This window comes from Sus scrofa, chromosome 5 (genome assembly GCF_000003025.6).
Source record: "Sus scrofa isolate TJ Tabasco breed Duroc chromosome 5, Sscrofa11.1, whole genome shotgun sequence".
NCBI classification, from domain to species: Eukaryota; Metazoa; Chordata; class Mammalia; order Artiodactyla; family Suidae; genus Sus; species Sus scrofa.
The window spans coordinates 23,039,105-23,052,730 of record NC_010447.5 but is presented as its reverse complement, the minus strand read 5'-3'; the positions used below and the strand labels follow the sequence as shown (position 1 = coordinate 23,052,730).

General features: G+C 52.1%; 2 protein-coding genes across 2 annotated transcripts; one reads left to right on the top strand and one right to left on the bottom strand.

Annotated features, from left to right (window-relative positions):
- On the bottom strand, window positions 1,685–6,260 carry MARCH9 (membrane associated ring-CH-type finger 9). Its single transcript, XM_021091899.1, is given in 5 exon segments — window positions 1,685–3,494; window positions 3,749–3,941; window positions 4,612–4,767; window positions 5,815–6,071; window positions 6,074–6,260. Coding segments are annotated over 5 exon segments (1,038 nt in total). The 5' UTR covers window positions 6,171–6,260; the 3' UTR covers window positions 1,685–3,159.
- On the top strand, window positions 10,772–13,525 carry CDK4 (cyclin dependent kinase 4). The gene is given in 8 exon segments (NM_001123097.1): window positions 10,772–10,838; window positions 11,284–11,520; window positions 11,680–11,815; window positions 11,933–12,100; window positions 12,266–12,375; window positions 12,624–12,674; window positions 12,815–12,950; window positions 13,190–13,525. Coding segments are annotated over 7 exon segments (912 nt in total). The 5' UTR covers window positions 10,772–10,838; window positions 11,284–11,302; the 3' UTR covers window positions 13,283–13,525.

The following is a 13,626-nucleotide window of genomic DNA, read 5'->3' as shown; positions in this document are numbered from 1 at the left end:
CTTCAGAGAAAGACAAGGATACAGGCAGAGGAACAAACAGACAGACAGGATGAAAGCTGAATGTGGGGGTGGCCAGAAGCCCTAGGGCACCAAGGCAGGAAAAAAGGGGTGGGCAGCAGGAGCCTCTGTTTTCCTGAGTCAGCACCCTCTGGCCCCCCAGAGGATGGGCTGACTTCTCCTCTTGTGATGTATATAGATTAACTCATCTCCCACAAAAATAAATCTCTCAGCACACTCCCCAGTTCCATTGTAGCCTAGATTACCCTCCTCTTGTCAGGACTTGCCCCCCTTCCTCCTGCTCCCCTCCATTCCAATTAGTGGATGGAGACAGATTTCACTTCATGCTTCCTCCTCCTCCCACCACCTCAGTCCTGGCCCTAGACATGGCTCCCTGACTACAGAAACTCCATTAGCCATCAGCCTTCTGGGGGGTATCTGTTTTATGTTAAGATCTACAGGGGGACAGGGTAGACCCAAGGCCCTGTGCAGAGACCAAGGTTTTCGTGCTTTTACTCCCCCTCCTCTCAACTTCTCCTCTGCTGGGTTTTCAATCTCCACCCCCACTCCCTATCACTGAACTCGACTTGAACCTAAGTAACCTGATTTTTTTTTTTTTTTTTTTTTTGGCTGCACCTGAGGCATGTGGATTTTCCCAGGCCAGGGGTGAAACCCACGCCACAGCAGTGACCCAGGCTGCTACAGCGAAATGCCAGATACTTAACTGGCTGTGCCACAGGGAACTCCGTATGTGACCTGATTTTTAGCAGTTTTGAGCTTGGAGGTTGAGTAAAGCCCTTCTCCCTCTCAGACCCTTTCCCTGGAATCAGTGGTGAGGGTTTTGCACACTCCTCATTGGGCAAATAGGACTGCTCACCTGAAGAGGGCAGCAGTTTCTATGACCCCTTTCTTGGACAAGAAGGCCACCTCCATACTTGGCTTTCATCCTTTCTTGGACAAGAATCTCTTAAAGGTGGAAAAAGGGAAGGAGAGAGGACCATGCTGAGTGCTGGTCCCAACCTTCGTACCAAGCCCCCCCACACTGGAGGAGGAGGAGAATGTCCTGTCTCACTCAGCTTGGTTTTAGGACCCAGACTGGAGATGGAGACACTGTGTCTGTAAGTGTGCCTATGTCCTTGGGTATGGCTACGCCTCCATGCGGAGTCCTCCCTGGGGACAGCCCAGGCTTGGCCCAGGAAACCCCACCTGTGTCTTACCTACCTAACCCCTATTTGCCAAGATAGGTACTGGTAGTCGCTTGGAGTTGCTGTCTCCCTTCTGGCCCACCAGCTATTCTGCAAATGGCAAATCAGTGACGTCTGGCCTTTCTGTCTCCCTAGGTGGGGAAAGTGGCAGATTCTCTCTCTAGGGAAACGATTTCCCACTGGAAAAACGGGGAGGCTTAGCCACTTTGATCCCCTCTGAGGTTGGAAGTGATGCACTTCAACACTTCCAGGTAACTCAAAACCAAATACAGCTTTGGTTCCTATATTCCCAGGCAGGTCTGAGTGCCAGCACCATGGACAGCGGCCAAGACCCCTTTTGGATAGGGATGGGGGAGACCATGCCCTGGGCAAGGATATGTGATCTTTAATAGTGAAGCATTGTCCCCAAAACATCCCCAAGGAGGAGACAGAGCAGAACTTTCCCTGAGAGAAAGACCAATAATAGGAAAGGCCTCTGGATCTGACTTAAGCAATGTTATGAATTATTTTAATTGCTGATGAATAGTTCACGTAAAAGATACCATCACTCATAATACACAGCCCAAGGCCTCAGGAGGGACCTTGGCTTTAGGCTGACATTTTAACAGTCCTTCCCAAACCTTTTCCCTATAAACAACAGTCCTCTATGCTGCTGCCTTCAAGCACAATATCTTCCAGTTACTATCACTAGCTGGGGTACACTAGGATCAGACCTGTGATCCTGAACTGCCATCAGAGTAGCTTAAACTGAGGTTGGAGACTCATAACCCTGGGAAATCCTGTCTCACTCCAAATAAGTCCAATTCACTTTATACCCCTTCTCTGGGTGAGCACATTTCCTGGTAGGGATTAATAGAAGCCACAAGATCCTGAGAGCAAGAAGGATAGCTCCAGCCTTTCCCAGCTCCCGGTGTTTAGGGGGCTGGAGAAGCTCTTATTCTTGCAAATAACCACCATCCTTAACATTTGCAATGTCTATTTCCCCTCGTATTTTCCATTATCTATTATGATACTCGACACAAATTTCCCAGGCTCTGTGCAATTCCAGACGAAAAACACATTCTGGAATTTGTTAACCAGCTATTATTTGAAACAAATGGACCATCAACTAGTCTAGAAATCTTTTTATGCCATCACTGATCTTCTTTGCAGTGGCATTCAACCTGTCCCTCATTTATCCTCAATCCTACCCTGTGTGGTAGACAGGAAAACCACAATGGAAGGATTTTTTTTCTAAATCACACAACACGCAGGTATCAGGTCCACCCCTTAGATACTTCTGAGCACTGCCACCTAGCAGTCAATGTGAATTATTCACCACCAAGTGGGAGTCACACCTCCAACTCAGAATCCATGGTTGCATTTGGGATTTGCAACCCCTGCAGAGAAACCTCCCCACATCTCCCAAAAAAGCCCCACATGAGAAAGGAGTCTCCACGTGCATATAAATGATTCTTTATGCCCTCCCCCCATGCAATGGGGGGTGGAGCAGGGGGAAGTACCCCCGCCCTCATGCAGGGAACGGGAGGTCAATGTATACTAGTCTTATTGCCAGCTGCCCTGTGGCCATAGGGTGGGGAATGGGGGGGGTCTACAGCCCCTTTCTTCTGGCATTGGTCCCCCTTCACCAAGTCACCGTGGAGGAGCTGGGGGGCTGGAGGCCCTAGGAGCTGAGGTAAGGACGGTTCTCTAGGGAAGAAAAGATGTTCTTCCCACCTGCCCACTGGCACCAGGATGAGTGTGAGGAGCTTGAGTGGGGCTGGAATGTCATCCAGGTGTCTCTACCCAGTGGGCAGTAGAGGCCAGACAATGTCTCCAGCTTGAGGCTGCCCACAGAGATCCTCAGTGGTGAGGGCAGTGTGCCCCAAACACCTTGTCCAGGTAGTACCTCCAGCAGCCATGACAGCTTATCTCTGGCCGACGCATTGACTCAAGATCCCCGCTCCTGGGGTTCAGTTCAGACCGTGGTGACCCTCATGACAACCTCACGGCCAGAATGAGAACTGGAACGGGCATCTGGTGGCCGCAGCTGTCCAAGGAGATGCAGGATTGTGTAACCACAGCGCTGAGGCAAGAGCGTCCGCATGCGCTGGGTAGCTGGAGGGCGGCTAGTGGCCCCAGAGGGGGGGCCCGTCCGTGAGGTCCTGGGGCCCGGCTTCCCTGCCGTCCCTCCCCCTGCATCTCCTCCTATGTCCTTGGTCTTATCGTAATTCAGGACCTTCCACTGCTGGTTCACTGCCTGCCAGCGCTTGAAGATACGGTAGACAGAGGAGCCTTCATGGACGATGAGGCCTGAGCAAGAGGGATAAGAAATCCAGGGTCAATTGCTGCCCAGACCTAGGCCAGAGGTACTTAAACATTTCTTCAGGGTGAGAAGATAGGACTGCAAAGGGCCTGAAGAAGCAGGGAAGGGAGAGGCACCAAGACAGCCCTAAAGGCTCCCAATGGTAGAAAATGTGACTATGAAACTGTGGGAATGGCAGGAAGTTAAGTGTGTGAATTAGAGGAAGATGAGGAGCAAATAAGGTTAAGAGAGGTACCCTTACCTATGCAGACGACATCCATGAAGCCATACATGCCGTAGCAGATCTGAAAGAGCAGATCTTGCCGTTGCCACTTGGCTGAAGGGCTGAGTGAGGACCAGATGAGCCAGGAGATGCTGGCAACGAGGAAGAGAGAGCCCAGAACTATGGCTGCAATCTGGACCTTCTCAATGACCGTCAGGGAGATGGCCTGCCACTGTATGGGAGAAAAGGCTCCAAAAAGTCACGGAAAGAGGTGGAGGGCAAGGTTAGGGTGGCCCTGAATAGGAGAATGCTCCAAGAGATTTCCTGAAATCCTTAAGGCAGGATTAATAATCTGTCTTCTCTGTGCCTTGATCAAATCCAGAATATGGCACTTCTCACATTGTTTGAGACTGTTTTTTGTTTTATTTTAGAGAGGCAGGGTCAGCCAAGTGCTCTGAAGCCAGACCATCCATCACTTACTGGCACAGTAACTTTGAGCAAGTTTTAAAATCTCTTTGTGCATCAATGGTCTCCTATTTAAAATGGAGATACTAATGGTACATAACTATTAGGATTAGATTAGAAGAGTTAATGCACACCAAGAGCTTGACACATAGAAAACCACATATCTCTATCAATAGTAGCAGCAGCACTACCATCTTTCCCTCTTTTATTGTCCCAATGCCTAGAACAGTGCCCGGAACACAAGGGGCACCCAGTGACTGACTCTGTAAGTAAATGAAGGAGGGAAGGATTTACAGACAGTCAGGAAATTATGGTAACCATGGGGAGCACAACTTGAAGCAAGAGTAAATGGATGAAATAGGCTCCCTGAAGGGGCCCTGATTCTAACTGCTGAAAGGCCTCTGCCCCAATCTCAGAGTTCTCCCCTTGCACCTCACCTGCAGGGGATTCTTGGTGCTGATCGCCAGGACCTGGTACTTGAAGTAGCAGAGCTCACAGCTCCAGGAGCCCCTCTCGCTGATCCAGCGGATGAGGCAGGGCTGGTGCGTGCAGCGCACAGAGCCGTCGCAGCGGCAGGGGCTCAGGAGCTCCCCCTGGAGGAAGAGTAAGGTGGGTCCCTGTCAGCTATTGCCACCTGACCCCAGTCCTTTTCATTCAGGGAGAGGGAAACCTCTTCTTCAATTCACTCAGTCTCCCACGTTAAAAAAAGGACTCAGGCCTTTCAACCAAAACAGGGCAAGAGACTAAAGCTGCAGCCTAAAAAAAAAAGTTAGAGCTCAAGGTAAAGTTTCCTGACACAACAGAAGAGAGGTAGAGAGGCAGGGGGGAGTGTGGTTAGCCGGTGAGTACTGGGTCTTCGCCCGTGACTAGATTTTGAGGAGGGTGCTCTTTAAGGTTTCCCAAAAGGAAGCCCACTTCTTAGGATCTGGAGAGACAGGAGAGGTCAGAGCTTCTGAGCCATGCCTTTCTAACCCACTCCAACACTGAAAAGTACTTCCCAGATGTGGTGCAGACAGGGATGGCTTACTGTCCTAGGTTTCCAAGTATCAAAAGGGGAGGTAAATCCTAAAGGAGGGAATACCCTTTAATGAAAGAGTAATTCCTCACGACATAGAGACACCCCCCTGGTACTGTCCCGGGACAACTTTGTCTATAACATTAAAACAAGGAATAGTCTTTGGAAGGAGAAGGAAAGTTGTGGAATGGGAAGTGAAGAAAAGTGCCCCACTGAGAGAACTATTGAGTAAGGCAAGGGCTGTGGCTGCACCCCTCTTTTCAAGGTGGTAACCAAAGCATTCTCCTCTCTGCCCACCTCCCAAAGAATAGGTCTTCTTAGCCTACAGAGACTCTGGCGTGGAGAGAAGTGGGGGAGAAAGGCTGTCCTGGTTAAGGCGTGAGAGGGATTTTGAGCCCTTCTAGAATAAAGCCCACTCCTTCCTGGGGCCCCTGATCCCCTCCACCCCACACCTGGCACTGCAGGCGTCTCCAGCCAAGTCCTCACCCTATTTCCACCTGGGGTCCTGGGTCCCGCCCAGCTTCCTCAGGCCCCGCCCCCCTGTCCGCCGTCTCTCCGGGAGCCCCAGGTGCGCGCCCCCACCCCTCCCCTCCCCGCCCCGCCCCGCCGGGTGCCCAGGCCTGACCTGCTCCGGGCCCTGAAAGCAGATTCGGCACTGGGGGGTTCGGAGCCCGCTGTCCAGGCTGCTGCTGAGCGATAGGGCGTCCAGCGCGCCCGGGGGCGGAGGCGGCGGAGCGGGAGGCGGCGGGGGTCCTGCCCGCGGCTCCTTGTCTCCAGCCAGGCCCCGGGCCCGCGGCTCCGACCCGTAGTACTCTTCTTCGTCGCCGTCGCCGTCCGGGGTCGAGCAGCCAGCGAAGGGCGCCCAGCCGCAGCCGCCTCCCCCGCCCCCCGGGGCTGCGGCTCGGCCCGGGGCCGCCCCCCGCCCGTCAGCACCAGCAGCTTCAGCTCGTTCAGGAACATGCGGAGCCGAGACTTGAGCATCGTCCGGGCGCCGGGGGGCGGGGGGCGGCGTGCAAGGGGGGGCTCTCAGGCGGCGGGGGAAGGGAGAGGACAAGGCCGGGAAGGGGGCGAGCGCTGGAGAGCCGAGCCCGGTCGGGGTCTTCGGGGCCTGCGAGCGCCGTTCACTGCTGCCGCTGCCGGGGCTCCGGGGCTTGCGGGGCCGAGAGGGCTGGCGGCCCGGGGGCGGTGGGGCGGGCAGCCATGGCCGGGGCAGGGGGCGGGGAGGGGGGGCTCAGGGTGCCGCGCCCCGCGGGTCCGGGTCCGGAGCCGGCCGGGCCTCCGGGGTTACGCGACCCGGTCCTCCTGCGGCGGGGCCGCTCCCATCGCTGTCCTACTGGCCCCAGTCCCGCTCAGGCTCCGGGCTCGGCTCGGCCTGTGCGCTCGGCGGTGGCAAATGGCGGCTCCTTCCGGCGGCGGCGGCGGCGGAGACCCCCCCGGAGCGGCGGGCGGGCGGGGCGGGCGGGGCGGGAGCCGGGGAGCCGGTGAGGGACGGAGGGAGGGGCGGGGCGGGGAGGGGGAGAGAAGTGGCCGCGGCTGCGCATCCCCGCCCTGCCCCGCGCGAGCAGGTGTCCCCAGAGGCGGGGGCGAGTGTGCGAGCCTGGGGAAGGGTGGAGGGAGGGGAGTGGCCAAGGAAGGGGGGTGTGCACACGGGTAGAAGAATAGATGTGTGAATGAGGGTGTTGGGGGGGGTGAGCGGGTGAGGATAGAAGGTGAGTGGTCAAAGACGCAGGTGCATCAGGGAGGAAGAGACTTGTGCAAAATAGGAGTGTGCAAAGAAAGGGCTATGCAACGGTCTGAGGTGAAGTGAGTGAGCAAGAGATTGACTCGACCAATAAACACTTTTACACAAAAGACTGAAAAGTATGCACAGTGTGGGACTGTGGAAAAGAGAGGAGTGTGTAAGGGATGAAATTGGTATGAGAAACAGAAGTGTGTAATTGTAATCTGTGAAGAAGGTGAGTGAGCAAAGGAGACCAGAGTGCTAAAGGGATGAATGTCTTTCCAGGGACTCTTTTTCCCCACCACCACTGCACTGAAGTGAACAACACACACACACACACACTTAGCTCTTTGCTTTTTTTTTTTTTTTTTTTTTTTTAATCTTTTTGGCCACCTCAGAGGCAGGTGAAAGTTCCCCAGCCAGGGACTGAACCAGCGCCACAGCAGCAACCTGAGCTGCTCCAGTGACAATGCTGGATCCTTAACCTGCTGCGTCACAAGGAAACTCAGCTCTTTGCTTTGATGGGGGTCTTGACTCAGAACCAGTTGTACCTCCTCATCACATTATTTGTGCCTTAAACTTACATCTTCTCTTTTCCAGTTCTGAGGGAAAAGGAATTACAGGGGAGCCCATTGGATCAAACACACAGGGAAAAAATTAATTAGTAAAAGAGTAATTAACAGGAGAAGGGAGGGTACAGAATCAGGAACAGACTGCCAAATTAAGGCTCCTCGATAGAAAGTGATTAAAGGGGGGTAATGCTCTTATGAGGCATTCATATATTTTGGATGGATGAATGAATGAATCAGAAAAATGGGCTAGAGGAGTTCAGAGTTCCCACTGTGGCGCAGTGGGATTGGTGGTGTTTTGGGAGTGCTGGGATGAGGTTTCAATCCCTGGCCCAGCACAGTGGTTAAGGATTTAGTGTTACCACAGCTAAGTTTTAGGTCTCGACTGTGGCTTGGATCTGATCTCTGGCACAGGAACTCCATATTCTTGGGCGGCCAAAAGGAGACAAAAAAAGGGGGGGGGAACCCAACTAGTATCCAGGAAAATGCCAGTTTGATCCCTGGCCTTGCTCAGTGGGTTAAGGATCTAGCTTTGATACATGCTGTGATACAGGTCACAGGTGTGACTTGATGTGGCATTCCTGTGGCTGTGGCATAGGCCCTAGCCTGGGAAGTTCCATACCCACAGATGAAGCCCTTAAAAAAAAAAAAAAAAAGAGTTCTTGGAGTGCCCGTCGTAGCTCAATGGTTAATGAATCCAACTAGGAACCATGTGGTTGTGGGTTTGATCCCTGGTCTGGCATTGCTGTGAACTGTGGTGTAGGTGGCAGACTTGGCTCAGATTCGGCATTGCTATGGCTGTGGCATAGGCCAGTGGCTACAGCTCCATTTCCACCCCTATTCTGGGAGCCTCCATATGCCATGGGTGCAGCCCTAAAAAGACAAAAAAAAAAAAAAAAAAAGATGAAAAAGGGGCTGGAACCCAAGCCAACATAGAGAATGACTTCTATCTGTTTTGTTGTTGTTGTTTAGGGCTGTACTTGCAGCACATGGAAGTTCCCAGGCTAGGGGGTCTAATCAGAGCTAAAGCTGCCAGCCTACGAAGTGTCTTCGACTTATATCATAGATTGCCGAAACGCCAGATCCTTAACCCACTGAGGGAGGCCAGGGATAGAATCTGCATCCTTGTGGTTGCTAGTCAGGATCGTGACCACTGAGCCACAACAGGGAACTCCCAGAGAATGAGTTCTATTTTAAAGACAGTGAGTTGTAGGGGGGCTTCATTGGAAGGTGAGGCTAAAATGAACCCTGCTGGTATGGGAAGGGAGTTCGGCACACTCAGAGACAGACTTCAGGAACGTTCCTAGCAAAACAGCCAATGGAGCAATTTAGCCAGTTTAGACCTTGAGATGTTTCTTACTAGTATCCCAGCTGCCCTTGCCAGCAAGGGCCCAGAGCTAGAACTTTCAGAATGCAACATGGAGTTCCAGCCATGGCTCGGTGGTTAATGAACCTGACTAGTATCCATGAGGACTCAGGTTAGATCCCTGGCTCCGCTCAGTGGGTTAAGGATCCAGCATTGCTGTGGCTGTGGTGTAGGCTGGCAGCTACAGCTCTGATTCGAACCCTAGCCTGGGAACCTCCATATGCTACAGGTGTGGCCCTAAAAAAAAACAAAAGACAAAAAAAAAAAGAATGCAACACAATTTATGTTCATCTCAAGCTTGACATCCTCAGCCAGATGGTTAAGGAGAACAGAAGTTAGGGTGCAAGGAGAGCAAATAGACTAATAGAATGGTTTCAGATATTAGACAGTTTATCATTAATGAGACACTGATCCTTACGTTTCCTTATCCCCATTCCCCCAAAGGGTTGGGAGATAAAGAAGTTGGAGCCAGTAAGACAAGAGAAGCCAGAGAAACCTGCCTATTGCCTACCTAGATGTCTGTGAGTGGGGAACATTTGTTCTGTGGAGGGACAAAGGCTAAGGAAGCTTGCACTGGTGGAAGAGAAGGCCACTCAATGGCCCCATATAAAAAGTTAGAAGGTTTGGACAAGGGCATAGTCATTTTTATGCAATGTGGTGGTAACTTCCTTGCACACACTCATTCCTATATCCATCTGTATATGATGTATATAATAGCGTGCGCGCGCGCGTGCACACACACACACACACACACACCATCTTAGTGCAGAAAAGAAACTTTTTTTTTGGCCCCACCTGTGGCATATGGAAGTTCCCGGCCAGGAACTGAATCCGAGCTGCAGATGTATCAACGTGGGATCGCTAACCCCCTGCGCCTGGTAGGGTTGAACCTGTGCCACCACAGAGACAACTAACTCAACGGATCTCACCCCGCTGCACCACAGCAGGAACTCTGGAAAAGAACCTTAAAGGTCAAGTATTCCTGTTTCCAGCTCATTAATAACCTCTCTGCCAGGAGGTATCTAGATTCTGCTTTAACACTCCCAGGGAGAAATGGAAGTTCTGAAGAGGTGAAGGCACACTACCTTGCCACGCTTCCTGTTGGATTACTGTATTTATCTGCCTTCCATCAGTCCTTTAATGCTAGTTTTGCCCTAAAACGGGTATTGTGTCCTCTCTATTTTATATGATCACGCTGCCGGCTATATCTTTACATATAGCCTTTTCACTACCTTAAAGGGCTAGTGCCTGAGACACCAAAAAAACTCATGTAGCAAAAACCGTACATTTACACAGGAAGTAAGCGTTCGGTAAAAATTTGTTGAATGAGTGAATGAAACAAAGACACAAATGAGAATATGTTTTCCGATGGCGGTGGTACATAAAGGCGACAGCACCTCCTCACGTCCCCAGGCCCCCCACTCTGCATATAGAGTGACAGACGCATAGTGACACTGGAGTTGGCGCTCCGGCTCGGCCTGCAATGGGGAATTGGGATCTGGGTGGCCCAGGTTGCCATGGCACCGTATTGGACTCCACCTTCTCTAGGCTCCCGCCCCCCCCTCGCCAGAGTTACGGCAGCCAGTCACGTGCCCTACAGCGTAACCACACCTCTGCTCCTCCAAGCAGTCAAGCGGTCACGTGTGATAGCAACAGATCACGTGGCTGCCATCGCCCCTCCGCCCCTTTCCCTTCCCCGCCCCCTTCCCGGTCAAATAGGCTCCAAGCTGCCTTTCTGCGCACGCGTACTCTGGTCACGTGTTCCGAACGTCCGGCACATTCGCCCCGCCCTGCCAGTTTCCGCGCGCCTCTTTGGCAGCTGGTCACATGGTGAGGGTGGGGGCAAAGGGGGCCGCTCTAGCCTGCGGCCTATGTCTATGGTCGGGCCCGTAGAGTCCAGCTGCCCCAGACAGAGCTCGAGTGCATGGCGCTGCAAGAACCGGCTCCGGGGCCCCGATAACGGGCCGCCCCCGCAGCTCCTGACACGGGGCGAGGTAAGTGTAGCCCCCTTCCAGGAATAGGGACCATTCTAGTCCTCCCCGGCTTCCTACGCGGGCTGGTCTGGAAGGGTCGCTCGAGGGCGGGAAGTGGTGCAGGGTGTAGTATGTTCCTTTGTGGTCATAGGGAGGTGTAATTTAAAGGACTAGGTGAAGGGTCTTCAATGCAGGGGGTGTGTCGTGTGGGATTTCCCTTGTACAGGGCTTGATAGTCCCAAAGAAGAAGGAATTTTTTAATTCTAGGGCCTCACGTGGCTGGAGGGCTTTTGGTTAATCATTGTGTTACCTAGGGGGGTCGGCCTTATGGAAATTTGGGGAAGGGACGGGATGCTGCTCTTGTTGTCTTTGGGATATGTTTTGTGCGAGACACTTTGTTGCCGCAGGCTCATAACTATTTGAACTCTGGAAGGGAATTTGGTGGCAGGAGTCTCTGTGATTGTAGGGTCTCATCTGGTCTGAGAATGGCTACCTCCCGGTATGAACCAGTGGCGGAGATTGGTGTTGGTGCCTATGGGACCGTGTACAAAGCACGGGATCCCCACAGTGGCCACTTTGTGGCCCTCAAGAGCGTAAGAGTCCCCAATGGAGGAGGTGCTGGAGGGGGCCTGCCCATCAGCACGGTTCGTGAAGTGGCCTTACTGCGCCGGCTGGAGGCTTTCGAGCATCCCAATGTTGTCCGGTGAGAAGAAGGTGGAGGGTTGGGAGTGGGTAGTAAAAAGGAATAGACAACCTGTAGGTGGGGAGTGGTGGTTGAAAGAAGTGGGGACCCTGAAGGAATAGGGGAAGCCATGTTAGGTCAAAGATGATTGATCACTGAGTGACCTTTTGTTCTGGCCAGGCTGATGGATGTCTGTGCCACTGCCCGAACTGATCGAGAGACCAAAGTGACCCTGGTGTTTGAGCATGTGGACCAAGATCTAAGGACATATCTGGACAAGGCACCCCCACCAGGCTTGCCGGTGGAGACCATCAAGGTGAGTAGGATGGACATATACTGAGAAGTAAACTGGGATCTTTGTAGTAGCATCTGTTGTGGCTTCCAGTATGATGCCTAGTTTCCAGTTTCTCTGTACCTCCCCCTTCTAAACCAGGATCTGATGCGTCAGTTTCTAAGAGGCCTAGATTTCCTTCATGCCAACTGCATCGTTCATCGAGACCTGAAGCCAGAGAACATTCTGGTTACAAGTGGTGGGACAGTCAAGCTGGCTGACTTTGGCCTGGCCAGAATCTACAGCTACCAGATGGCACTTACACCTGTGGTCAGTAGAAAGATGGTAGCCAAAATGGCTTCTGGTTAGTGGGAGGAGAATGCTTGCTCGTAGCAGTTGGGAAGTCACGTGTTTTTTACGTGCTTGACTTCAGTGAAGCAGTTGTGCTTCATGGTAAGGAGTAGGGACCTCATCGACCCTTCTTATTCCTATTAGGTGGTTACACTCTGGTACCGTGCTCCAGAAGTTCTTTTGCAGTCTACGTATGCAACACCTGTGGACATGTGGAGCGTTGGCTGTATCTTCGCAGAGATGTTTCGTCGAAAGTATGGGGCCCAAATAACCCATAATTTCCCAAATCTCTTATTCATAAACCACATCCATGTCATGGCCACTCTTCTACTTGAGTACTCCTGACCATCTGGTCTATAACCAGAAGCTCTGAAATATCCTGGAATTAGGAATTCCATAGCTCTTTATTCTACATACCCGATGTTCTGAGCTACTAAGCTGTAATCATTCTTCCACCATATGTTTGAAAATGACTGCTGTCTTATGTCTTTTCTCACCTCAGGCCTCTCTTCTGTGGAAACTCTGAAGCTGACCAGTTAGGCAAAATCTTTGAGTAAGTGATTGGGAAGGGAAAAGAGTTTTCCATTCTTAGTCGTCCTCTTTCTGCTGAGCCCTGGTTGGAAACTGGCTCTGCCCCTGGGGGTGGGGGCTAGAGACGGGCCCTCCTGACCAGAGTTCTCCTGTTTCCCATAGCCTGATTGGGCTGCCCCCAGAGGATGACTGGCCCCGAGATGTGTCTCTACCCCGAGGAGCCTTTTCCCCCAGAGGGCCCCGCCCAGTGCAGTCGGTGGTACCTGAGATGGAGGAGTCTGGAGCACAGCTGCTACTGGTACTGGGCTTGGGTATGGGCACAGGGTGAGATTGGGGTGAAAAAACAGCAGTATAAAAGGGACCCAAACACATTGTGATCACTGAGACTCATTAGTGGATGGGCTAGTTTTCTCTTGCTGCTTTGAATGGCAGTCCACAAAGAGAGATAGAAAAGAACCCATTCTAGATATTGTTAAGGGTGAGTAGAAGTCTATTTTGTTTTCTTCACAGTTTTCTGACCTTTGCCTCCCTTCTTAGGAGATGCTGACTTTTAACCCACACAAGCGAATCTCTGCCTTCCGAGCCCTGCAGCACTCTTATCTACATAAGGCAGAAGGTAACCCAGAGTGAGCAATGGAATGGTTGCAACAGAACCAAGAGAAGAGAAGCCAACACTTCCCTTCCTTTGAACACTTGAGAGTCCCTTGCCGAGAAGTCGATCTCTGCCTTCATCTCTGGGGTGTGGAGACGACTGCCTCTGTCTTTTTACAGAGAATATTTTGCTGCCTTAATGACATTCCCCTCCCTCCCCTCCTTTTGAGACTTACCCCCCCCCATTTCCTTACACCAAGGGGTATGTTCCTTGCTCTCCCCTTCCCTGTACCTTGATACTAGAATCCTTTTTTATACAGGAGAAACAAAACAAAGAAATACGGTCTTTTTTCTGGGAATGTTTTTTCCTCTGATTTAGGGAT